Below are 27,341 nucleotides of genomic sequence, written 5' to 3'. Positions count from 1 at the left end.
AGACAGTGTCTGTTACACGGCTTGTATCTTAACAGTAGCCGACCAAGAAAGTCATTGTTCACCGTCTTCCTCCTTCCTTTCACAACTATTTCTCTCGGGAGTTTTTCTTTCGGCATCGTCGTGCGTTTAAAAATCACCATCGGTGAATCTTTTCTCCCGATGCCGTGGTCTAATGTTATGGGGTTCAGTTTTTTGGCTTGAAGTTTGTGAAACCAGGAAAAACCCAGGAAAAATCCATAAATTAGCCGCTTCACTGTTTAAGCCGCAGGGTTGAAAGCGTGGGGAAAAAGTACTTAGCGGCTTATAGTCCAGAAAATACGAATATTAAGAATGATTTGAGAAACGCTTCAAAAAAACTGAGAAAAACTGTAAATGTGAAGATTTCCAGTTCCCAAAAGTCGTGTAAAAGAATTAAACAAATAAAAAAAATGTGATAGACTTGAATTGTTTCCTCTGCAATCTGATCTGCACTTTTATTTTCCAACACTGATACTGGCTGTTAGATCGGTGCCGTGTATATAAATAATAAAGAATTAACAAACAAAACATAAACAAAAAAAGCTATTCGTTTTAATGCTTGTTTAAAAAATGGGATTTTGAATTGTTTATTTGTGTATTTGTGTGTTTGGTTTTGTCTCTGAGCTGCGAGTCTGAGAGTATTTATCTGACATTATGTATTGATGAATCACTTGTGTTTTCTCAGACACACGTGAACTGGTGTCAGATCTGATTAAACTCCCAACAAGAGCCAGGGTCCAGGCCATACGAGCTCTGCCTATGAGTTACCAAGAGAGGAGATATGTCAGGTTATAAAGCTTCTCTCTCTCTCCACTCAAATATTCACAATCAGGGTGATTCTGGTGTGGTATTAAATCACGAAGCACTTTGTTTAAACATGTTTTCCACCCCACTTGTTTTTTTCCAGGGGCAGAGTTTTATCAGTCAAGCACTCGAAGAAAAGGGACCTGACGTGCTGCACCGACTGCCATCAACAAACCTCCCTGGTAGTGTGGACCATCAACTTCACACTTCCTCATGATTTGAGCAACTTAAAACTGAGCTTTTCCACTTGCAACTCATTTCCTTGTACTCAGAGACTCGCTGATAAACAGAGATCTGAGTTACACAGGAGCAAACTTTCTCCTACACAGTTATTCCAGGGGTCTTTCCTGAGGGGTTTCTCATATCCATACATCATCAGGGGCAGAGTGCAGATTCTCTCACAGACCACAAAACCCTCCTTAGAAACGAGTTGTTATATTTATTACCAGAACTTATTCTTATCAGTGAAATATTTTGAAGCAATGCTTTAATATTGATTTTTAATATTATTTATCTTCTGCTTCTGATAAAAAACAAAAATGTAAAATGAACCAGGAAATTATTTTCAGGATTAGATGTAACTGTATAGGTATAATGACACATTTCCTCTCTCTCTCTCTCTCTCTCTCTCTCTCTCTCTCTCTCTCTCTCTCTCTCTCTCTCTCTCTCTCTCTCGTCAGTTTTTCCGCCGGTTTGCTGCCGGCGTGGTCACGGCCCGGAAGCGTCTGGTGATATGGCAGGACGCACTGAAGGAGATCAGCGGCCGCTTCGGCACCTCCGTCCTCACCTACTTCCGCTTCCTGAAATGGTTGCTCATGTTCAACTTCGTCTCGCTTCTCATCAATTTCTGCTTTATCGCCATCCCACAGATCATCCACAGCCCCAACGTCACATACACAGTGAACTTCAGAGGTCTGGAGCTGCTCACAGGAGCCGTGAGTTCATCACTACTCTGATTACTAAAAAGCTGTTGCTCCAAATGTAATAATAATCAGTTCTCAGATGGAGATTTGACTTTGCACTGTATGTGAAACGAGTTTGTGGATTTGTGACTGTCTGGTGAGTTTATTGTGTTGTGAGTGAAAGCACCGGCGTGTTTGGGAAGGTGGAGCTTAGTGGTGTAGGCAATGGACTTCCAAGCCACAATAAGCTGCCACTCATGGGCCCTTAAGCAAGGCCCCTAACCCCATAGCTGCTCAGTGATATGATTGAAATAAATGTAAGTCACTTTGGATAGAGGCATGTGCTGAATGCCTTACATGCAAATATAATGTTAATGTCCAGACAAGCACTAAAAAGTGAAAGTAAATTATGGAAGTCTAGAAGAGTGAATCCAGTTCTGAACCTGTTGCAGGTCTTTTTTTTCTTCTAACCAGAGCCAACAAACTCTCCACAATTGTGTTTTTAAAAACACTAACAGTGACGCACAAATCATTAGTTATCTGCGTCTCGACCTCGTAATCATGACCTTCGGATCCAAAGTCCAAGGTCTTAACCACTAAGCGACTGATTAGAAAGATCACCTGCAGGTGTGTGATTCTCATCACTCGTTTCCTCCAGCTCCGCCCTCCATTCACAACCCGGCGCTGGGCCACGCCCCCACTCACAACTCTACACAAACTCATATTAATCCACATTGTTATACTGTATTCCCGTGGGCTCACCACCTGCAGGAGGGACCGTAAGGGACGGTGCTGTGAGGATTGGGCAGCAGTCGAAGGCAGGGGCCTGCTTAGACTGCTGCCCCCGCGACCCGAATTACGGATAAGCGGGAGAAAATAAATAAATGAATGAATGTTATACTGTATAATGTATTATATAGTTTTACTGTATCAGTGATGTAACGGGACACAAAATTCACAGTAACTCGCTTTCTAAGTCACGGTTTGGGTCTAATTTCATTAAACGCAAAAGAATCCAAATCACTAGACAGTCACAAAAACCCTGGTACTGACAGGAAGTCAAAAAAAGAAGTCAGAATATTTGCATTTCTCATGTGCGCATTACAAAACGTGTTTCCGGTTCTGGTACACTGCAGATAAAAAACAAGAAATGCATTTGGTACACATGCGAACGTTTTTTGTGTTGTAAAAAACATTTGCATATTTTGGGTAATGTTCATTTCTGTGCAGCACATAAACAAATTAACCCTCTTTTTAATATTCAGTGTGTGTGTGTGTGTGTGTGTGTGTGTGTGTGTGTGTGTGTGTGTGTGTGTGTGTGTGTGTGTGTGTGCGTGCACACAGGGGTACTTTACCCAGTCGGTGTTCTTTTATGGTGGCTATAATGGTGCAGTTGTTGGAAATCAGCCTTCCTACAACATGCAGCTGGCTTATTTCTTCACCATCGCAGCGTACCTGGTGCTGTGTGGAGCGTCACTCATCTACAGGTGAAGGAGTGTAACATCACTTCTGTATTAGGAGAAATATTTCAATAAGAAGAAGGTTGTAAAATATGTTTGTTTTTATCAACGGTGCTGCAACAAGCACACGAAGCTCAAAACACACAGAGAAAGTGCTGTTTTTGGGGTGTATGTTGAGACCTCTCTGTGTTTCCCTGTGTTCTCAGCATGGCCAGATCCTTCCAGAAGAACTTTGTGTTGGTATCCGGGCCTACGTACAGCGGCGCGTGGAGGCTTTTGTGCAGCTGGGACTTCAGTGTGGTTAACGAGAAGGCCATCCAGAACCACAAGAACAATCTGGGAATCCAGCTAAAGGTCTGATCTCTCAGGAGCATAGACATATTATAACCTGACGAGGTCTCGAGTTTGTTCATTTATATGAAGATTAATGATTAATCTTCATATAAAGTTAAAGGAAACCGGAGTAGCACATATTAAAGAAATAAAGAGTCTCAGGTAGCAGCAAGCAGGTAAGAAAAAAGATCACTGGTGCAGAAAAGGAGGGACATGGTGTCATGTGCTGACAACATTCAAACATATTACATGCATTAACACGAGCAAAATATAAATGATTATTATTAACATAAATAAATCGAATGTGTGAAACGGGACACGAGATAGAAAAAGGGTTTCGTCTCAGTCCTGCTTCCGTCTCATCCGTATTCTGCAGGAGACTTTATCTGAGCGGCTGCAGAGAAAAGCCACGCCGTCCACGTCCACCGTCCTTAAACGGCTCACTCTTTATCTCCTGGCATGGACGCTGTGTGTCAGCCTTGCCGTCGGCTCCTGTGCAGGCATCTACTTCCTGCAGGTAGAACAGAGCCAGAACGAGACCCAGAGCACACAGGTGAGCTTCTACTTCACAGTTTCAATTTCATAGCAGTCATTTTAGCCCTGGTGACTCGGTCGGTTACTGCATGGTTCTGGGTTCGAAACCCCTTGAAGAGGTGTGTGTTCTCTCTTTTTCCCGCAATGGGATGAAATAATGAATGTTTCTGGTGTCACCTGAAGCAGGAAGTTGATCCGTGGTTACAGTAACGCAAAGCACCAGCACCTCTGAGCCACTACACCTACACCAATGTTTATTAGGGGGGTTGTGTTTTGTTCTACACCACTATTAGTGCAGAGAGAAATTATAAAGATAAAGAACAAAAGAGAAGATCTGGTGTTGCCTTGATCCATGTTTTCCAGTGTCACATTAGCAGAGAAACAACAGATAAGAAAGATACTGTGGTGTGATGGGGGTCTGAACGAGTCTGTTAAAATGTGACTCAAACAGTCACGAGCGAAACGTATCAGCTCTGGTAGCTCAGTGGAATAAGTGTCTGTGACTGTTTCAGGTTTGAACCTCAGTTCATCTCTGTCTCTGGTCTGCAGGGGTTCAAATCAGGAGGACTGAAACCCAACAATATAAAAAAAAAAAAAAAAAAAAAAAAAAAAAAAAAGAAATTGCTAAAACCACTGAGCTCAGAGATGTGAGATCTTTAACTCTGACCTGCAGCAGGTACATGGTTTTTCATGAAAACTGATGAGCCCTGATATTATAAACTTACAAGTGAGTGGTGCTGGCGGAAGTTCTGGGTTCGAACCCTTCTTCTCTTTTCTCTGTGATGGAATGAAAAAATAAGTGTTTAAAAAAAAAAAGAGGAGAGGACGGATCGTCGTCTGAGCTCGTGGCTCAGACGACGATCACGAGGTTGGTGGGGGCGTGTGCGGGGTGCGAGGTTTTGGGTTCGAACCCTTCTTCTCTTTTCTCTGTGATGGAATGAAAAAATAAGTGTTTAAAAAAAAAAAGAGGAGAGGACGGATCGTCGTCTGAGCTCGTGGCTCGGTCGGTTGGTGGGGGCGTGTGCGGGGTGCGAGGTTTTGGGTTCGAACCCTTCTTCTCTTTTCTCTGTGATGGAATGAAAAAATAAGTGTTTAAAAAAAAAAAGAGGAGAGGACGGATCGTCGTCTGAGCTCGTGGCTCGGTCGGTTGGTGGGGGCGTGTGCGGGGTGCGAGGTTTTGGGTTCGAACCCTTCTTCTCTTTTCTCTGTGATGGAATGAAAAAATAAGTGTTTAAAAAAAAAAAGAGGAGAGGACGGATCGTCGTCTGAGCTCGTGGCTCGGTCGGTTGGTGGGGGCGTGTGCGGGGTGCGAGGTTTTGGGTTCGAACCCTTCTTCTCTTTTCTCTGTGATGGAATGAAAAAATAAGTGTTTAAAAAAAAAAAGAGGAGAGGACGGATCGTCGTCTGAGCTCGTGGCTCGGTCGGTTGGTGGGGGCGTGTGCGGGGTGCGAGGTTTTGGGTTCGAACCCTTCTTCTCTTTTCTCTGTGATGGAATGAAAAAATAAGTGTTTAAAAAAAAAAAGAGGAGAGGACGGATCGTCGTCTGAGCTCGTGGCTCGGTCGGTTGGTGGGGGCGTGTGCGGGGTGCGAGGTTTTGGGTTCGAACCCTTCTTCTCTTTTCTCTGTGATGGAATGAAAAAATAAGTGTTTAAAAAAAAAAAGAGGAGAGGACGGATCGTCGTCTGAGCTCGTGGCTCGGTCGGTTGGTGGGGGCGTGTGCGGGGTGCGAGGTTTTGGGTTCGAACCCTTCTTCTCTTTTCTCTGTGATGGAATGAAAAAATAAGTGTTTAAAAAAAAAAAGAGGAGAGGACGGATCGTCGTCTGAGCTCGTGGCTCGGTCGGTTGGTGGGGGCGTGTGCGGGGTGCGAGGTTTTGGGTTCGAACCCTTCTTCTCTTTTCTCTGTGATGGAATGAAAAAATAAGTGTTTAAAAAAAAAAAGAGGAGAGGACGGATCGTCGTCTGAGCTCGTGGCTCGGTCGGTTGGTGGGGGCGTGTGCGGGGTGCGAGGTTTTGGGTTCGAACCCTTCTTCTCTTTTCTCTGTGATGGAATGAAAAAATAAGTGTTTAAAAAAAAAAAGAGGAGAGGACGGATCGTCGTCTGAGCTCGTGGCTCGGTCGGTTGGTGGGGGCGTGTGCGGGGTGCGAGGTTTTGGGTTCGAACCCTTCTTCTCTTTTCTCTGTGATGGAATGAAAAAATAAGTGTTTAAAAAAAAAAAGAGGAGACAGCACTCCAGCTTGTGGCTCGGTCGGTTTGTGTGTGTGTGTGTGTGTGTGTGTTAGTTGGTGTAAATGTGGTTCATGGTTCAAATCCCACTCGGTTCTTTTTTGTCTCGAGCAGTAATGAGCCTGGAGGGTTTATACAAACACTAGTATTTTAGTAAAGAGTAGAAGATTAATTAAAAAATAATAATGTGGCGATGGACATATTAATACGTATGTAAAATGATGATATGGATGTAGTGATGTATAGTAATATATAAATGTAGAAGTTATAATGTAGTGATAAAGAATAAAAAAAATAGTATGATAATAATAAAGTAAGTAAATAATGTGTGTGGGAGGGAATAGAATAAATAATATATATATATATATATATATATATATATATATATAAAGAAGAGAGAGCCCAGAGCAGCATAACCCCCTGCTTCACCTCTCCAGGAGGCCCAGGTGGGACAGACCGGACTTTCTCTCTCTTTCTTTCTTTCTGCCGGATTTTACAGTCCCACCCAAGCACAGAACCTGCTGCTCAGTGGCGGCCTTGAACCGAGGTTCAGTACCCGCAGTGGGTATCGACGCTTAACCCACTGAGCTGTCGGAGCTGCCTGTTCTCTCTGCTTTTATTTACAGGGTTTATCTTTCGTTCTACACCACAACTAGTGCAGAGAGACATTTGTAAAAAAGAATAAAACAGTCCATGTGCTGGTGTCACCTGAGGCAGGACTTGAACCGTAGTTACAGATCTCACTAAGCATTAGTCTTAACCCACTGAGCCACCAGTTACTCCTGTGTTTGTCCTACATTCTAAACCACTACTACGGCAGAGAGACACGTGATGAAGAACTGAACAATCAGAGCTCCTCCGTTACCTGGAGCAGAGCTCACCAGTCCGGCTCACTGACGCAGCTCACAGCAGATGTGTAGATAGGAAATGTTTTTGGCACAGCAGTTTCAACAGTTTCTCCCGAATATTGATGGTGAAACATCTCACAGTTTTGAGCTCTACAAAAGAGACACTCAAAAATGTGTAAAGTGTGGTTTAGGTGATCGCTTTTGTTCTGTCAGTAAGTTCTGTTCATTAGCATAAAAGCAGAGATAAACCCCATAAAAGAGAGCAAAACGTATCAGCTCTGGTAGCTCAGTGGAATAAGTGTCTGTGACTGTTTCAGGTTTGAACCTCAGTTCATCTCTGTCTCTGGTCTGCAGGGGTTCAAATCAGGGGGACTGAAACCCAACAATATAAAAAAAAAAATAATAATAATAATAAATAAATCTGGACTGTCCCACCTGAAACCACTGAGCTCAGAGATGTGAGATCTTTTCCACTGACCTGCAGCAGGTAAATGTTTTTTTTTGTTCATTTCTCACAAACCTGGATGGAGCTATGCCCTGATGTTTTGAACTTCCAAGTGGCTTCAAGTCCAGGTTCAGGTGATGGAAGTGTCTCTTTCTGCTAGTAGAAGTGATATGGAGATGGTGAAGCAGGAAGTGCTTTTGATTCAGAAGGAGGAAGTGAGAGCAGGTATGAGGATGAAAAGGGAGAAAGTCAGTTGTCCCAGATGACAAACCAGTAGAAGTTACACCTCCACATAGAGATATTAATCAAAATAAAGTTTCATAAGCAGAACCAGAACCAGAACTCAAACCCTGATTCCTGAACTCACTATGACACAGTGTAGTTTTTATTTGGCCCAGAGTGAAGTATCAGTGCACACACACTGATCATACACACACTGCACCATCCATGTTTAACTCAACATTAGGAAACTAAAAGTGCAGGCTGCATCTTCAGGGACCAAGGATCAGGAATCAGTGAGCCACATGTGCTCCAGATGCTGTTATCAGTTTAAATAAAGGGATTCAGAAGTGATTTACAGTTTCGTGGATGTTGTGTTTATGAAATTTACACCATGAGGAAACAGCTACATGATTAAATGGGCAACAGGATGAAGTGAGCGGAATTTCGGTGAAGATTGGACTGGAATTTAGAAGAATTAGATTCCGTCTTTTTATTCGTTTTTTGAGGAATCTCCTCAACATTTCTGTGCATTTTACTGACAAGATAAGAAAATGTGTTCAATGTTTATTAAACCAAGTGATTTCATAAAAGTACTGAATTATTTTGCAGGTGTTGATAAATGATTTGAATGAAGAGGCGTCTACGCTGATTGTGCCTGTCGTCGTGTCCCTCATCAACCTGATCGTCCCACTCATCTTCTCTCTTATTAATAAAATGGAGCACTACAGCAACCCCCGCACCAACATCTACATCAGCATCATGAGGTCAGCGCTACAACGCTTTTAACGCTGTTCAAAACAAACCGTAAACCGTCTCATGTTGCTGTAAAAGTGATCAGACACAGTGTCAGCTCGATAATTACCCACTGGATAAGTCCAAACTGACAGCTCGGCAATTTTCCATTCGTTACAGCCATTTTAAAAGTCCTTCTATATAATTATTCATTTTATTAATTAACACAGGAGGATAAAATACCTGATAAACCGATGCAAATGTACTTAACTTTTAAACGAGCACAGCGGAAAGAAAGAAAGAATCGAGTCTTAATTCTTTCATTTAACTCCCCAGAAATGTCCTGCTGAAGATGTCCATCCTGGCAATCCTGTGTTACTACTGGGTCAATGATGTTCCCAAACACATTTCAGTAAGTCGAATATACGTCGTACCACAGCTACAGAAAATACTCCTCTTTACAGAAAATACTCCTCTCTCCAGAAAATACTCCTCTTTACAGAAAATACTCCTCTTTACAGAAAATACTCCTCTTTACAGAAAATACTCCTCTCTCCAGAAAATACTCCTCTTTACAGAAAATACTCCTCTCTCCAGAAAATACTCCTCTCTCCAGAAAATACTCCTCTTTACAGAAAATACTCCTCTTTACAGAAAATACTCCTCTCTCCAGAAAATACTCCTCTCTCCAGAAAATACTCCTCTTTACAGAAAATACTCCTCTCTCCAGAAAATACTCCTCTCTCCAGAAAATACTCCTCTCTCCAGAAAATACTCCTCTCTCCAGAAAATACTCCTCTTTACAGAAAATACTCCTCTCTCCAGAAAATACTCCTCTTTACAGAAAATACTCCTCTCTCCAGAAAATACTCCTCTTTACAGAAAATACTCCTCTCTCCAGAAAATACTCCTCTCTCCAGAAAATACTCCTCTCTCCAGAAAATACTCCTCTTTACAGAAAATACTCCTCTCTCCAGAAAATACTCCTCTTTACAGAAAATACTCCTCTCTCCAGAAAATACTCCTCTTTACAGAAAATACTCCTCTCTCCAGAAAATACTCCTCTTTACAGAAAATACTCCTCTCTCCAGAAAATACTCCTCTCTCCAGAAAATACTCCTCTTTACAGAAAATACTCCTCTCTCCAGAAAATACTCCTCTTTACAGAAAATACTAATTTCACTTCATTTCAAAGTCAAATCTCTCAATTTTTACTCAACTACATTTAGTCAAATGAGTCGTTTTTTTAATTTACGAAGATAAAACACGTAACTGGTGAAACACGCAGCGAGTCACCATTTAGGATCGAGCGCACGCTCTGTTTTACACGTGTTCTGATCGGCGCTCGGTGCATCTACTGATCACCAACATACAGTTCAGCATCAGTTCAACATCAAGCAGAACATTTAGAGAGGAAGAAATGATGAAGAAACTCCAGACTGGAACTCACCACCACACACGTGACCTTAATCAGACAATTTATTGAAGTAGTAGAAAAGAAGGTTTTGAGTTGATGATAATTATAATAGAAATCAATCAGTGTTTGAGTCTTTAATATCATTCTATTAATAGATCAGTGTGCTGAGTCACATTCGAGTCTTTACACATAAACTGAGGTGATTAAGTGAAGAGTTTTGAGATGTGTGGCCACATGTAAATTATTCTCCTACTAAGTTTGTACATAATTCAATACTAGTAAAATGTTTGCTCTACTTTTTTCTAGTGTTGGGAAACATTTGTGGGTCAGAGTGTGTATCGTCTGGTGCTGGTTGATTTCATCTTCTGCCTTCTGGGCTCCTTTTTTGGAGAGTTCCTCCTCAAGTAAATCCACACCTTCACAATTAAACGGTTTTTAAAGTAATTGTGCATAAAACAATTACATATTGATTTAAAGTTGAAGTGTTAGAATGTTACACACAATAAACATTGTTAATTTTCTCCTCCAGCATCATTGGAACAAAATGCTTCCCGTCCATCGGCGTTCCCGAGTTTGATATCGCCACCAACGTACTCAATCTAATCTACGCACAAACGTTGGCGTGGTTCGTTACAAACGCCCGTGTTGAGTCTCGAGTATTTCACCTGCTTCAGATTACAGTGTTGTGATGAACGTTTCCTCATTGCAGGATTGGAATCTACTTCTCCCCGCTGCTTCCCATCATCCAAGTCATTAAGCTGTTTATCATCTTTTACCTGAAACGGGTACGCCGCCTACTAATGCCGTCGCCCTTTCAGCATGAGGTGTGTGTGTGTGTGTGAACTTTGACCCTGTGCTCCTTACTCTGATACGCAGGTCAGTGCGAGTATGAACTGTCAGCCTCCAAAGCGCACTGGCAGAGCGGCTCAGATGCAGACTGTTTACGTAGCGCTTCTGTTTTTACCCTCGTTCACTGGAGCGCTCTCTCTGGTGGCCTACACTGTGTGGAGGTACGGGGCAACAGGGGGATTAGTACTAGTAATTATTCATCAACTATACTAATATATATATATATATATATATACACTGCTTTTTTGTGTGTCAACAACATCAAATATTTATAATATAACTGATCAAACACTTTCTCATAGGCGATGAGATGCACACGGTTTGTAAAAGAGTTGCAGCATATACAGGGTGGCGCAGGGAAAAGGGTCATTTGGGAACACGGATTGGCGACCCTGAGACGTTTATCCAGTTAGAATGGAGCAGTGATGTGGTGCACAAAGGGCGTTCGCTGTAAATAAGAATGTTGATGGTGCGAGTGAAAAGGGAATTTACGCATCATTACCGGTTGGGACGTCGTGATCGCGTCCCATCGAAGAATGACGTGGTAATGATGTGGAAATTCCCTTTTCACTCGCACCATCTCCAATCCTATAAAAGGCTTTACAGCGCACCACTCCACCGCTCCATTCATTCACCAACATCCGCTCATCGGCTCCTCGATCCTAAAGGCACCACCTTGTCCTTGAGCTGGTTAATCAGACGGACATGTCGAACACTGCTGAAGTGATGGTTTAACTAGATCTTCCAGCATTCTAACTGTAGAGGAACAAGCCAGATCTTTATCACTAGCCAACTTGGGTTCTCTCGCCTGAGACACGGTGCAACCAACACCAGTTTCCGAACCTGAAACGGAACACTGTTATTCCACCCGCCTCTTTTAAATATTTCATTCTCACTAAACATAAAGGGTCGTCTCGTTTCCATTCGTCTCCTCACAATGGTAAACGATGGTATACACCCCGTCTGTGTGCCACGTACGAATTAAACAAATAAACAGAAAACGTGAACTTTTTTCAAAGTTTTCCTTTATGCAGCAATCGGCAATCGTAGGTTAGAGTTAATTAGTGAACAGATACATACCTAAAAAACATAAAACACTAAACTGCTGCCGGTCTGTAATTATTTTATCTATTACAATAACTTGGAAAAGCCGCCTGTGACTGTTTATTGAGATATAAATCACAATTACTGAGCTGAATTATATAATATATATAAAGTCCGACCCAAATCTTTATCCATTACAATGTAAGTAAACTAATACATGTAGCAGGCTGATGAACCTGGAAGAAGAACATGGTTCCACTGCGGAACGGTTCCATCAAACTATTCCGTGTGGTCCAGAAATTTCCAAAAAGGAGCCTCAAGTTTAATGACAATCACTTTAGGATCTCATCAATCTGAGTTTTAATGTGTGCTGGAAAATAACGTGGGCTGTGAATTATTTTACAGAACCTGTAAGTCTGAACCTCAGTCTGGCGTGTTTTTCCACTTATAGATTTAACAACAACTGGTGTATTTATTTAAATATTTTATAATCCTGTAAGTTAGTTAGTTCCTGCTCTCACTGACATTATACCTGATACACACACACACACACACACACACACACAGTTGTTTTCTCACAAAAAATAAAAATAAACAAAACCTGAAAGTGTAAAGACACACCTGAGCTGTGAACAATGTGGAGACTCCTAATTAGAAAGCTCTCCAGATCATCAGTCTTAACGTGGAGCGTGTATGTGGGACGTGTATGTGGGACGTTACCTTCTGACCAATCAGATTAAAGAATTGATCTGAGCTGTGGAAGAGCAGCAGATGAACACATTTTTAATATTAAAAGCGTTTTAGATGTGATGTTAGTGATGCTGTTTATAGTAATTATTGTACACGATTCTGAACACAGTCATTGTCTGTGTGTTGTAGCCTGAAGCCTTCCAGGCAGTGTGGACCTTTCCAGGGTCTGGACACACCCTTCCAGGCCGTTTACCAGTGGATGAACACTGTGCAGAACATCCCTGGATCTGAGTGGGCCTGGTGGATTTTCGAGCACGTGCTGAGGAGCGAGCTGTTCTTCTACCTGATCGCGCTCATCATCCTGTAAGAAAAACACTTATAAACTTCGAAATAGACTGGAAATACAAAGCAAATGAGGAGAAAGACGATGGTTATGAGTGAAGATCGGCGTGCACAGATACCATTCCGTTCGATTTAAATCCATTCGAGCTTCGATTCTTTTTCCTGTACATATCTCACTGAGATTTTGCGATACTTTGCTCGTCCTAATGCGACTCTGAGTCACATTAAAGACTCGTTCAAAATGAACGACTCGTCGCTATTCCAAATCACTGTTCTCACGGTTTTATCTCCAGACCACATTTAAAGTCGTAGTAATTTTGTAGCACTCATTTATAACCTTATATTTATGTTAGATTTTACATACAGACTGCATCACTGTGTGTTTATTGATGACATAAATAAATAAAAATACATCTAAACGGAAAAGCAGAAATGCCTCTCAAGAGACGACCTGATAAAGGATTCTGCACCGCAGCCAAACATTTATTTATTCACTTTTTATTTATCACTACAGCGATATACAGGGTGTTTAGATCTTTAACTTGGTATATTTTCTGTCTTTCTCCTCCGTCCCAGCGTTGTGACTTACCTCCTGTGGCAAATCACTCAGGGCAGGAAGCAGCTCATCCAGACTCTACGTGAGCAGATAGTCAATGTGAGTTCTAAAATAAAGACTTTACACCTTTTCCACACACATACTGCACAAAGTTGTTAATAGGTTCTCCCTCTTACCCTGATATAACCTTCATCTTCTGTATGGTTCTTAGGAGGGTAAGGACAAGACCTTCCTGCTGAACCGATTACAGAGCATCCAGAAGCAAAGGACAGTCAATGCAGCCTTCAGACCTCACGTAAGATGCGCTTATCGTCCATCCCTAAACACCTCCAGGACAGTTCTAGACTAGACGCTTGTGTGCATTCCTACAAAAGAAAGTAGTCATGCAAAATACAGCGTAATGTTTTTTTCTTTCAGGAATTCACAGAGAGGACATACTTTAATCAAGACTGGATGAACACGTTGCCTTTGGAAATGTGAAGATACTTGAATAGACTTTTCGCCTCTTAATTGTCAGTAATTATGAAGTTCTGATTTAATGTTCTCGAGGCAAAGCCTGGACTCTGACAAACAGGGAGGCTGTTAGAGGATTTTCAGTTTAATTCAGTGGTGTCGTCTTTTCCAGAAAGAGCCGGTGTGGGTGCAGGTTTTCATTCCCACAAAATTCTACCTGTTCAAATCTAATCTTCATTTTCAGTGACTATCAGGTGTGACCATTGATTGGTTTGAATGAAAACCTGCACCCACACCAGCACTTCGTGGAGAAGATTGGAAACCTCTGGTGTATAGTACGCAATCGCTCTTTCTGCAAATTAACCCTTAATAGGAGCTGTGATTCAGGGTTGGGGCTCGTATGGTAATACAATGATCATTCCAATAGGTGGCAGTGTTTCACTACACAACTCGTGCACCTCATTTCACTCCTTCTGACGCTGTAAAAGTTGCATAGTTTCAATACACGTTTTCGTTATTGGGGTTTTTTTCGGCGTCGTCGAAGCAGGAAGATAAAAAGAAAGAGTAAAAAAAACCCACTGAAATGATACTGTTGATTTTTATTGTGAAAAAGTCTTTTTTTCCATACACTAAGAACTGTACAGTAAATAATTTAAAAACTGTTTCCTTGTTCCATGAACATGTTGATTCCTTAAATTACTCAGCAGCTTTTAGCTTACACCCAAAGAGAAAAATAAAATAGTGTTTAGAACCGTGCTCGTCGCTTTCACGTCGTTCTTCCCTTTTATTTTTCCGAACCCACAGGACACCTTTTCCTCCGCACACGAAATAAACCTGGAGAATAACAATTTATTTACTGTGAATTAAATGAACTTATTCATTAATAGGTTTAATTTGTGTCCGTAAAAAGATTCCTGTGACTTTTAAAAGCAACCATGTAAAAAAAAAAAAAGGGCAAAGAGCAAAACTAGATGACTCGTGTGTATAAAAAAAAAAAAAACACTTTACGATACAAAACCCAAGGACTTTTCCTAACTAAGTCGCAGCCCTCAGAAACGAACGTTACACACTAAAACGTGACTGCAGATGGATTTAAAGTTTATTAAAAGGATAACAGGGGTCACGTCTCCTAACACATTCTCACACGGGGTTTCTAGCACTGGACGGGTTGCATGCAGGCGTCCGTTTTTCTGAACACCAGCGCTGAAGGTGCGTTTAGCTGAAAGGTGAAGTGGACGTTTTATTTAGAATGTGGTATGTGTATCAGATAAGGGGGTTTGGAGTGAAATTCCTGAGATTCCTACACAAACACATTATAATAAATATATATATATATATGAATGAGAGAGAGAGAGAGAGCGAGAGCGAAAGAGAGAGAGCGAGAGCCCAAAGACAAAGGCTCTGCAAATCTGTGAAAAAAGGGGAATTCATTATTCATCAGGGTTAAAAAAATGAAATAAATAAATAAAAAATCACTGCTACTTTGATGTAAATAATGAAACAGAATAATTACAGGCGCGGTCAGAACGTGGATCCGCTTCTAATTCTAATGGTATTGATCTTGGATTTGTGCTTAATGTTATTAAGTTTTTTACATTGAGGCTCTATCGCTGTCTTGACCTTCTCCAGAAACTGACAGGAATCCTTTTTTGTTTGTTTTTTTAAAAGTAACACTGCTACAAAAACACTGAAAATACAAGACTGGGACTGACGAGGGAAAATGTGTCCAACTTGCGTTTAAAGGAAGTACTCCAGCTCCCTGCTCTGATGGGACGTAACAACATGTTTATGAGACAGGTTTAAGTCGAGCTTCTCTGTAGACTTGTTTTTCTCAGAAGGAGAAAACTTTGAGGAAAGTGTAAAGTAACTGGGAGTATATTTTTATAATGAAGAGCAGCATTCAGCTCAGTGGTTACGCTATTGGACTTAGAATCAAAAGGTCACAAATTCAAATTCCAGTACAGCCAAGCTGCCACTGATGGGCCCTTGAGCAAGGCCCTAAACCATCACACGCTCAGTTCTAATCTCTCGGGATAAAGGCGTCTGCCAAAATGCCAAAAATTGAATGAAACAAACTCTCAACAAGAGTTCAGAACTGCCCTGAGACTTCCACTGTGAGAGAAACTCAAACTTGAAACATGTTAAAGCTTGTTGTCTGCAGTGATCAAACAACCACTACAAAGAGATCGGAGTGGCGAGATTAGACTCAAACACGCCGGAGTATTTCTTTTAAACTTTCAACCAACGTTAGATTAGACTATAGAAGGGTTTGGCACAAGGGGGAAAAGTACAGAAGTGTTCCAGGAAAAACTATTCAGTGTGGTGAAATATTAAAAACAACAACAACAAAAAAAAAGTGTTTGCGTGAGAAAATGAGACCTCGAATAAAATCAAAAGGGAAAAAAAACAAAAGAAAAAAAAAAATTTATAGAGATGCCGGACATGGGTTTTTCCAAGAAAGGACTGACGATGGGAGAAGAATCGGAACGAAATTCAGTCACACTAATGGTGTTCACCACGGAATACGCAAACCATCACGTCACAGTGCAACTCACAGCTAGCACTTTCGGGAACCGTCGTGTGGAACGCGTCACGCATGCTACGCCGCGTTTATTAAAATCCGTGTTTTTTCCCCCCAAACTTCGAGAAACAGTGGGAAACATGCTGTTGACGAAGCGAAGCTTAACGAGGTGAGTGAAGAACTGAAACGTCTCTGATCGCTTTGTGCAGCTCCTCCACAGAGCCCTGTGTGTAAAGTGGACATGTTGTAGGGGCGGGGTTTGGATCCTTCCCCCCCCGCCTGGCCCATGCTAGGAGATCTTGCAGTTGTTGCGGGTGCAGTTCTGAGGCGGGCTCTGCGGCGGCCGGATGGATTTGGAGCGTTTCAGGCTGTTGCCTTTGCTGCCGCCGCTGTTAGCCAGCGAATAGGAGCGTCCGTGCATCATGACCGCGTTCATCCCGTTGGCCATGGAGAAAGACTTCAGGTGGCTCTTGATGGCGACGGGGAGCGGCAGCTTGTCGATCAGGTGCACCGGTGTGCACGAGACGATGGCACGACAGCACAGGTCCTGCAGGCTGAACACTGGGAAGGTGAACACGGGCAGAGTCATGCTGGTGCCATCACATGTATTCAAAATCAAATCACATCACCAACCCCCGTTACTGTAACACTCATCAGAGAATTTAGGGAATGTCTGCTGAGCCCGATTTTAAGTGCTGAAGATTTTGCACAAGAGTTATAATGGAGTTTTTTTCCTCGTCACTGAATCCCTCATTATTAGATCATTTATGACACTAAAATCTATATTCACAGTCTGTTTATTCCAATCAAACTAATTTGAGGCAAAATCTGCTGTAAAAAGCAAAAACCCCCCCAATAACTTTAAACGTTAATTATTCTTACACACACACACACACACACACACACGTGTCGCAAAAACTAAACTCCTCTGTCCTGAACATGTCTGAAAAGTTTTGGGAAATGACACCTGTACCTCTGGTAGAACTTGTTGATACTGGAGACTCTTTCTGTACGTCATGTTATCTCTGTGTATGAGCTGTTACTACAGCGGTCATCATTTATTAGACTTAAGAGATTCTATAGTAACAGCTTATACACAGGGATAATGATATGAAGTAAGAAAATGTGTATGTGTATGGAATGAGTCTCCAGTGTCAGGGAAAGCTTTTCCAAAAGATTTCTGACATCTTCAGGACAGATTTGTTCACACTTTGTGGGTTAAATACTGGATAATGAAGAAAAACACTGCGCAAGTAAGAGCAGAAAATAACTAACACAATCTTTTATTTACAGCCTGAGGTCCAGAAAAGCATCTTAGCATTCACGATAGATCAAATCTTGTGACCTCATCAGATTCCACTTGTGTTGGTAAAGAACAGGAATCTGAGGCACTGTGCGTACCGGGAGGCTTCTGTTCCCTACAGCTGTAAAGGCTGAGCTGACTTACTTTAGACCAGCTCATACCATTCATTCTTCTGTTCCTGATCTATCCTTCTCACTCCAACACACACACACACACACACACACACACACACACACACACTGACCTCGGTTCGGCTTCCAGAACTTCTCCATGCCGTGTCTCATGAGCACGATGCGCGACAGTTCGGTGAACGACTCGATGACGTTGAAGTTGCAGAGCGGACTCACTTCGAAGAACGTCATGGCGTTCTTCTCTGCGTAGGAGCGAGCCTGCTCTGTAGGAACCTGACGTTTGAACGCCAAGTGAAGACGGTTTCCGACAAGAATCCGAGGAACCCCAGGAGCATGCTGCAGATAGAAGAGAGATTTTACAGTGCGGTCATTCAAATCTAGTGTCATAGAAAAGAAAACTCTTTGGAAGGGAAGCATGTTGGAGTGTGCAAATGTTTTGTCTGCATTATTTGGGGGAAGCTCCTCCCACCTTCAGCCACTTACCTCATCGATCTCTCGAATCCAGCGGTCGATTCCGTCAAAGGACCAGCGGTTTGTGATGTCATACACCAGCAGAATGCCCTGAAGAGGACACACGTGGGGTGGAATAATCTTATTAATTCACACCGTCGCAGGTTTACTGTATATGTACATTTTCAGACAGGATGGTAGTAAAGGACATTTCCAGTTGTTTAAAATTCAGCATTTTAAGACATCAAGTTGAATTACAAAAACAATGTGAAATTAAATTATATAGATTTTTTTTTACATTGTTTCTTATATATTAAACTGTTCATAAATATCATAGTGGCAAGTACATTATTAAATACATTTAACATGCTACACTTTTTTGCATGCAGTTAATCTTTATTGCATAGTTTTTTAAACCGGGATGAATGATTTCCGCTCACCCACATCTTTGAAGCTTTATTATTACTATTATTATTATCATCATCATCATCATTGCTGGTAGTCCCAGAGTTACGATGGAAAGAAACTCAGATGACGCCATCGTAAGATGAAAATATGCTAAGTGGAGACATGGCCTAGCCTACCCAGGAGTCTTCAAAAATGGTAATCAGTGTGGCGTATTATACCCTCATTTATTCATAATTTAGCAAAACAGAGCAATTAACAGTAGTGTAATATATAAACAATACAGCATATATGTATGTGGCAGTGGGCACATGGGTGAGTGCTGATTTCGTGAGTGGAGGGCGGAGCATACGCGATACGAAAAATATTCATATCGCTATCTTCATCGCAAGATCGAAAAATCTGCATTATTATTTATACTATTGTTAAAAACAGCATAAGCCCTGAGTCACTCACCTGTGCGCCTCTGGAGTAGGAACGGAAAATAGTACAGAAGCGGCCTTGGCCAGAAGTGTCCCTGTAAAAAAAAACAAAAAACACACACACACGGAAGAAACACATCCAAATTAGGAGAAGAGATAGAGGAAGAAACACTCCCACTTTTCTCCCTCCTGATATTGACAGAACGTTCTGGATCCTGCACAGAGCATTTGACTCATTTGAGCAACTCACAACACGGCCACAAAAAACCGGTCCAACAGCCTTATAAAGGACACTGCGACTCAACACACACACACACACACACACACACACACACACTGAAATGAGTGCACATAAAACACTCACTGTGTTGATTGTAAACCTGGGGACTGGACACACCCAAGAGTTTGTGTTTTTGTGTGTGTGTGTGTGTGTGTCTCTCTCTCACCCACATACACACTTACAGGTAAAATCCTTTAAACTCCAAAAGCGAGACGCTACCTGGCTGATCAGATTTGTGCAGGAAGAACTCTATAATATAATTAGACTATTTTATTCATGGTTTCTGCAGGTTTTACCAAGTAAAATTTATGACTTTTTAAGACCTTGTTAAGAGCATTAGGAATAAAATTTAAGACCGATATCATCAAAAACACACAAATACGTGGTTAGCGATTTGCCTTAAATTAGCCCTAAATTAGTTATTTCTCAAGCCAACTGTCAGTAAACCTGCACTTCCACACAGCTGAAAAATAAAATCCCCTTTTCACCAATAACAGAAAGGTGATTGGCTGTTTCATGTTGGTCTCATGTGTAGTTGTTTATACAGCGAATTATTATTTGGACTAATAAAAGAAAGACTTAAACAATAAAGAAACAATGAAACAAAATATAAGATGTTCATGAAGGGCTTGTGGCATCTTCTCCAAAGTGTGTTAAATGATAACTACATTATCTGCAGCGCATTAACACGAACACTGACTGTGTAAATGTGCAACTCTAATGGCTTACAGTGCAACACACACACACACACACACACTCTCTTCCTAACTGCCAAACATCATCATTGCTTTTCCGCTCCCTCTTCTCAGAGCCTTACTCATCACCCAGCATCAACAGGAAGTCCACGCTGTTACTCCGCCATCTCGATGTTAACGTACACGTGTGTTATATTTGAGTGCTCTGATTGCAACTGTGGTCAGACAGGACTTCCGTCCGGTCTCTGCATCATGACTAAAAGCTCTGGAACGTTCCACACGCTGCTCATGAGTCTCTCTAATGCTCTGAACTGACATTTATCAGGCAGAAAGATGAAAAGGAGACGTGTGTGTGTGTGTGTGTGTGTGTGTGTGTACACAGTAGTATGCATAAGATTTGAAACAGCTTTTAACAAGTTGTCATGTAACTGTCATAAATAGAAGCTTTAATGCCAATATAATTTTGTAATAATAATAGAACGGTAGATGGTAGGTGGAGACTGGGCACGGTGGGTGGAGAGCAGGTGGGGTAGATGGTAGGTGGAGACTGGGCACGGTGGGTGGAGAGCAGGTGGGGTAGATGGTAGGTGGAGACTGGGCACGGTGGATGGAGAGCAGGTGTGGTAGATGGTAGGTGGAGACTGGGCACGGTGGGTGGAGAGCAGGTGGGGTAGATGGTAGGTGGAGACTGGGCACGGTGGGTGGAGAGCAGGTGGGGTAGATGGTAGGTGGAGACTGGGCACGGTGGGTGGAGAGCAGGTGGGGTAGATGGTAGGTGGAGACTGGGCACGGTGGGTGGAGAGCAGGTGGGGTAGATGGTAGGTGGAGACTGGGCACGGTGGGTGGAGAGCAGGTGGGGTAGATGGTAGGTGGAGACTGGGCACGGTGAGTGGAGAGCAGGTGGGGTAGATGGTAGGTGGAGACTGGGCACGGTGGATGGAGAGCAGGTGTGGTAGATGGTAGGTGGAGACTGGGCACGGTGGATGGAGAGCAGGTGTGGTAGATGGTAGGTGGAGACTGGGCACGGTGGGTGGAGAGCAGGTGGGGTAGATGGTAGGTGGAGACTGGGCACGGTGGGTGGAGAGCAGGTGGGGTAGATGGTAGGTGGAGACTGGGCACGGTGGGTGGAGAGCAGGTGGGGTAGATGGTAGGTGGAGACTGGGCACGGTGGGTGGAGAGCAGGTGGGGTAGATGGTAGGTGGAGACTGGGCACGGTGAGTGGAGAGCAGGTGGGGTAGATGGTAGGTGGAGACTGGGCACGGTGGATGGAGAGCAGGTGTGGTAGATGGTAGGTGGAGACTGGGCACGGTGGATGGAGAGCAGGTGTGGTAGATGGTAGGTGGAGACTGGGCACGGTGGGTGGAGAGCAGGTGGGGTAGATGGTAGGTGGAGACTGGGCACGGTGAGTGGAGAGCAGGTGGGGTAGATGGTAGGTGGAGACTGGGCACGGTGGGTGGAGAGCAGGTGGGGTAGATGGTAGGTGGAGACTGGGCACGGTGGGTGGAGAGCAGGTGGGGTAGATGGTAGGTGGAGACTGGGCACGGTGGGTGGAGAGCAGGTGGGGTAGATGGTAGGTGGAGACTGGGCACGGTGGGTGGAGAGCAGGTGGGGTAGATGGTAGGTGGAGACTGGGCACGGTGGATGGAGACCGTGTGGTGGTTGGGGGGTTAAGAAGAGTAATACAGAACACAGTGTCCTCTAATAGTCTCCCATTACACTGGGAGAATCAACAAATTCATTCAATCATTCAATTTCCGAGTCTAATATTAAAATGTTTATTTAAGCATCTGAGACTCAATAAACAGGTTTTATTTTAAAACACACAGTAACGTTAGATGACACTTACCACAGCTCCAGCTTCACCCTCCTTCCATCCAGAAGAATCGTGGTGGTCTTGTAGTCGATTCCTGGATGAAAATAAAAGATGAGAAAATAAAGCATTAGGATTGTAACATTTCAGAGTCACTAATTATTGATTTTAAGTGCTGTGGTGTCCTGGGAGTGCGACGCTAAACCATCAAACCCTCTGCTTCCTCCAGCACTCGCTGTTAATCTGATCAGTCCTAAAAGCTTCCTGTGAAGCACAAATCGTCTAATTTTAGATCTGGATGAAGCAGCGATATAATCGAAACTGCAGTCTGATGAAGCTGAGAGTCTAAAATGCAGATTTCCAAATGGCTCGGTCACACAGCAGGAACCAAACAGCTGCTTCAGCCTGCTTTGCATATTAATGTTCTCACTAATGACCACCATGTCCTGTTCACTTTTTTATTTAAAGAACAGGAAGAGGGCTGAAACACAGTCTTATTTCCGGATCTCCTCCTACGTACGCAGCATGGATCCTTCCCTACGCCTCATCTCTGCATTTACTCCAGAGTTAGACTGCACTGGCATTCGTTTGTGTCCACAGAGGAAGCGGCGAGAAAGGAAGCATTGCTGTGTGGAAAACATTTCGTGTGCCAAGCTTAATAATGGAGCTCAGTTAGTAAAGTGACGAACAGACGTTGGTCGCCATGGAAACACGTAATCTAAACAGGAGCTAGTTAACTAATCTGCGAGTTGAGTGATGTTAGTCTAGTAGAAGTTTGATTTTTGTTTACATTCAAGGTGTACATGGACATGTTCTTTCCTCCATTCGCAGTAAATTCTATGTGAAACTGTGTGGTGTTTCCACTTGAGAAAGGGTTCCAGGAAGAACTCTTAAATTATAGGCATGTAGGACGCATGGAGTTTTTATGGTAAAAATTCTAAGCATTTTTATTCTAATTAACTGTAAATCTTTAACACTACTGAAGAAGAGCTGCTCAAGTCTGATCTATGCTCTACATTTAAGGGTCACAACTAAACCAGCAAATCCAGACGTGCCCCGTTTCCCTCCCTGTTGTGGTAAGTGGGGACACGCTGTAATTACCGACTCAGACTCGCCTCCTCCACACGCCTCGCCTCGAACACTCAGTGCTCTTTTATTTCAATTCGATTTTTCATTCTCCAGAACGACACATTTGCCAGTAATGCAGGTGCAAATCACAGGTTTATATTTAATATGAAGTTTTTGTTTTCTCACAAACTCTGTTCTGAGAGGTTTACGTGCCGACACTGGAGACTCCTTCCTTAAACTTATATAAACATCACCCTATAGAAACCCAAGTGTACACCAGAATCTTGATATGTGTCAGTATCTGACTGAAGGACACCTGCGCTTCCCCGCAGCAGCAGCAGCTCTTTGAGCCACATGTAAACATGGGTCAGTGCTGAAAAACGCCCCGCTAATGCACCTCTCGGTGCAGATTCTAATGAAGAAATAGACCTCTGCCTTTATCTGGTTTTGACACAGGCGTAGAAAATGAGACACTTTCCAACATCCCACTCTATAGTGACCTTTTCTGACCACAACCACAGACTGATCGTTTTCTTCCCTTTTCAACATTTTTTACAACGAAAATCAGAAGCTCTAAAAACAGGAGGAACGTGTGCAGGTACTTTGTCAAAAAAAATTGATCTCCTGCATTGTAACACTCGCGAGAATTTTTTATATTATAGGAATTTCCAGTGATATTTTACAGAACTGGTCATTTTCTGATTACACAGACGTAATGAAGGTTTCATCCAGGGATACATTTTGCTCCGAGTTTCCTCTGTTCTCTCCTGCAAAATCAGTTACGGGATCGTTACTTGATTATCGGTTGCTTTCGATGGAATCATACAAGTACGAAAATTCTATTCGAAATGGAATATGGAAAAATCGCAATGTATTCATGAATTAATTTACATTTTCTATTAGCAAGTTTGGTGCAAAAGGAAAATAAAATTTACATTTGCCATTTCCAACAGTAGTTATAATATTTAAATTATATGCTAATTTTTAATCTTCAGAACAAAAATAAAAATGGGACTACATCTAGAAATAAATTTATTATTTAAATATTTTTTTCCGTTTCTTTCTTTCGTATTCAAGTCACAGCTTCACATTTCTCCAACTATTCACTTTATTTATTCGTTTATCTCCCAACACATTTAATTGCTTCCATAATAATTTATGCAAGATTTGCATATTTAGGGTTCTATGTCGAGCAACACAACAGAAAAGTGCCGTGTGGAGTAAATAAATCGCGATGCAGGTATCGAGTGATTGTATCGCCCAGCCAGGGGAGTCGGAGTTGTGTATTTGCTTCATTTCTAGCCGTGCATTTTTTATGGTTGTTCAGATTAATTTGTTCTTAAAATTGTCAAAGTGTAAAACACACACGGTTTGTTTGAAGTTCACATCACATGGCCGAAACAGATGCAGGGATTCACAGCACACTTTTCTGACAGAGCACATATTTATAATTAAAACATTAACAGCAGCTGATTTAATATTCATGTATACTTTACTTTATAAATTAGCATATTTGTTATTAAAATGACCAGAATGCTTTATTTAAATCCAGTTCATTATATAGAGATAAATTGTGTGTGTTTACAGGCTTGTGATAAAGAGCATGTATGCTGTGCAGCAGAAACATCTTCAAACATCACGTGTGGTATTTTTGTCACATCACTATCCCCATATTGTTGTTTGGTTTTCATGAATTGCCAAAGAAACAACATTTGCATATGAAAGAACCCCTTGAGGGGAACGTGCGTTACGCAACACAGCTGAAAGCATGTTCAAAACAAACCCTCGTCATGTTAGATAACGTCTGTTCAAAAGCCACACGAGTTTAAAGTGACGACGTCCCGAGACGAGCATTAAAGCACGACATGGCAAACATTTACAGAGCAAATTCACCTCTACTGAAACAGCTCGGAAAAATTACTCATCAAAATATATACACACACACATTGGGTTTAATATCAATGTCAAAGTCACAACATGTTCTCCATCCCCGCTCTGCAGACTGAGACATGGAAAATGTGACCACAGTCCAAAAGCAAACTCCAGCATTTCTCCAAATCAACCACAGACAAGAATTTGGGATTCAAACCACACATGTATTAAAGTGTAAAGACAGACGTTACACTCGTAAAGTTACAGATATAGAAATGTGATGAGAAAACAATTAATACACTATATAAACAAAGTATGTGGAGATCCTACTGCATCCAGAGACGTCCTGTACAGTTGTGTGCCTCTGACTATGTGCTACGTTTGGGAATGAACCACATATAGTGTGTGTGTATAAGTAGACATTGGGAGATTTTATATATATATATATATATATGAAGAAGCCCTGGAAGTAATGGTGCCAAATTTTAACCTACAACCTTGTGGAGAAGCAAAGATCTTGTCCATGTGGTCTGTGTACAAATTAACCTGGGTGATGGTGTTGGTAAATTTGAACCTACAACCTTGTGGAGAAACAAATCCTTCCTCCATGTGATGTGTGTTTGAACAAGCCTTATTGGTGCACATTTTGGAGAAATGAAGCACTTGTCCATGTGGTCTGTGTATGAACAAGCCTGGGTGGTGGTGGTGGTGGTGCTAAATTTGAACCTACAACCATGTGAAGAAACCAAACCCCGTGTCGCATGTGATGTGTATAAACAAGACCGAGTGGTGCTTGTGATGGCGCTAGATTTGTACCTACAACCTTGTGGAGAAAACAAAGTGTTTGCTCGTGTGATCTCTGTATGAATAACCCCGAGTAGTTGTGCTGGTAGATTTGTACCTACAACCTTGTGGAGAAACAAAGCAATCGTGTACTAACAAGCACAGGTGTTGTTCTACCTGAACTCACACGTGTGGAGAGTTTCGTGTGTGTTTCTAATAGAAGTTAGTAACCCCTGATGGGGTGCTAGTCTTGAACCCACACCCTGATGGAGAATTATTTGGTTGTATATGGAAGTCGTGGAGGTGGTTTTGGACTCACCGCTGCTGTAGGCGTATGGACTCTCTGCAGATCCGTCCTGAAGGCTGTCCAGGATCTCCCCTTTGCCCACATCACTGTCTCCCACCAGCAGGAACTTCAGCAGGTAGTCGTAACTCTTGACCGGGCTTCCCTGAGTGCCCATCCTGCTCACATCAGAGCCACAAGCTCCAACAAACCTCGGCGAGAGTCCAGAAGTCCAAGTGTCTCATAAAACCCAGTCCATTTATCCACAACCAACAGCGTCCACACAGCCTTCCTCAGCCTCAGCCAGCTCACAGCAGCCTCCCTTCACCCTCTCGGTCTCTCAAATACTTATTCTTTTATACTTCACCGTCTATAAACATCCATGTGTGGAATAAATCCTGGGGATTTCATCAATTTCATTCAAAAAATATGTTTATTTTCTAACTTTTACCTCAAACCCCTCAACCCCTTTATGCTAGCGGTGCTGATTAGCAAGAACTAGCCTGCTCACTTACTAGCCAGCTATCTTAAACATAAAGCTCACGGATATTATTATATTTTAATATTTACTCATATCACACACACGCATATTCACGAGTTTTAGCTTTAAAGTTGTAGAAACGCTACAAATTATACCGCCATATTTATTGATTTGCTAACGAGCTTGTGTAAGTGGCTAATCATTGTTCGCTTGCTAGCAAACGCACTTCACAAAGAACACGGCTCTTTATAAGATTATTAAACAAACATTAAAGAAACGTGACAAATCGGATTCCGTAGATTTATACAAGAACCATAGAAAAGAACAAAAATAATAATACGCATAGATTTTTTTTTTTTTTGTGCACTAATGCGATTCTAATCTCGCACTCGTTTGCTAACCATCTGTCATCTAGAAGCGTCTAGTCGGTGACTCAATAGCGAACTCGTGAATTTATATCATTTTAGAAATAAAAAATATATTATTCGAATTAAGAAAACGCGAATAGTTAGTTATGTTTTTCCTCCACAACTTGGGTAGATATAGACTGTAAAATGTTAGCATGGACTATCTTAGCCAACTAATATTGCTAACAAAAAAAATTCCAGATGTATGGAAATAAAATCCCACAGGTCTCTGCAAAATATCCGAACTTACATTTCTGTCCTTAAACCCCCAGAAATGTCCACTTTGAAGACTTTTGAGTGTCCACCGTGTCTCCGCCCGCACTGTCAGTCTATGTCGATTTCGAGTCGACTCATAGAACCGAATGCTTCGAGAGTCGACTCGTATGAATCTTTTGTGTGCCGGAGTGGAATCACGCGGTGTTTGATGTCTAGATCAATCATTCGGCGTTGCCATGGAAACCTCTTATCTTTACCTGATTTTTGTACCTTATTGTAAACGGTGTGTGTGTGTGTGTGTGCGCGCATGAATAAATGGATAATCAGGAATCATTAATGA

The 27,341-nt window shown here is 42.1% G+C and overlaps 2 protein-coding genes across 2 annotated transcripts in view; one reads left to right on the top strand and one right to left on the bottom strand.

Moving 5' to 3' along the window:
* tmc5 (transmembrane channel like 5) overlaps positions 1–14,854 on the top strand; it is a 15,776-nt gene extending 922 nt beyond the window's left edge. The window contains exons 2-17 of the mRNA XM_083566494.1: positions 704–806; positions 926–1,004; positions 1,503–1,757; positions 3,069–3,211; positions 3,391–3,538; positions 3,894–4,070; positions 8,401–8,555; positions 8,860–8,935; positions 10,247–10,344; positions 10,470–10,565; positions 10,650–10,725; positions 10,817–10,950; positions 12,713–12,886; positions 13,442–13,520; positions 13,633–13,716; positions 13,839–14,854. Coding sequence (XP_083422620.1) covers positions 704–806; positions 926–1,004; positions 1,503–1,757; positions 3,069–3,211; positions 3,391–3,538; positions 3,894–4,070; positions 8,401–8,555; positions 8,860–8,935; positions 10,247–10,344; positions 10,470–10,565; positions 10,650–10,725; positions 10,817–10,950; positions 12,713–12,886; positions 13,442–13,520; positions 13,633–13,716; positions 13,839–13,901 — 1,940 coding nt within the window. The 3' untranslated portion in view covers positions 13,902–14,854. The remainder of the gene's footprint in view (positions 1–703; positions 807–925; positions 1,005–1,502; positions 1,758–3,068; positions 3,212–3,390; positions 3,539–3,893; positions 4,071–8,400; positions 8,556–8,859; positions 8,936–10,246; positions 10,345–10,469; positions 10,566–10,649; positions 10,726–10,816; positions 10,951–12,712; positions 12,887–13,441; positions 13,521–13,632; positions 13,717–13,838) is intronic.
* Positions 14,459–27,303, bottom strand: rab40c (RAB40c, member RAS oncogene family). The gene is made up of 6 exons (XM_083566571.1): positions 25,934–27,303; positions 21,928–21,988; positions 19,141–19,201; positions 18,313–18,390; positions 17,943–18,165; positions 14,459–16,956 (listed from the first exon to the last, which is right to left on the bottom strand). The coding sequence occupies exons 1-6, from the start codon at positions 26,073–26,075 to the stop codon at positions 16,685–16,687; spliced, it is 837 nt and encodes a 278-aa protein (XP_083422697.1). The 5' UTR covers positions 26,076–27,303; the 3' UTR covers positions 14,459–16,684.
* Positions 27,304–27,341: the final 38 nt, after the last annotated feature.

This window comes from Silurus aristotelis (genome assembly GCF_946808225.1).
Source record: "Silurus aristotelis genome assembly, chromosome: 17".
In the NCBI taxonomy this organism is placed as follows: Eukaryota; Metazoa; Chordata; class Actinopteri; order Siluriformes; family Siluridae; genus Silurus; species Silurus aristotelis.
The sequence above is the reverse complement of the archived record's forward strand: the minus strand, read 5'-3'. Positions and strand labels throughout refer to the sequence as shown.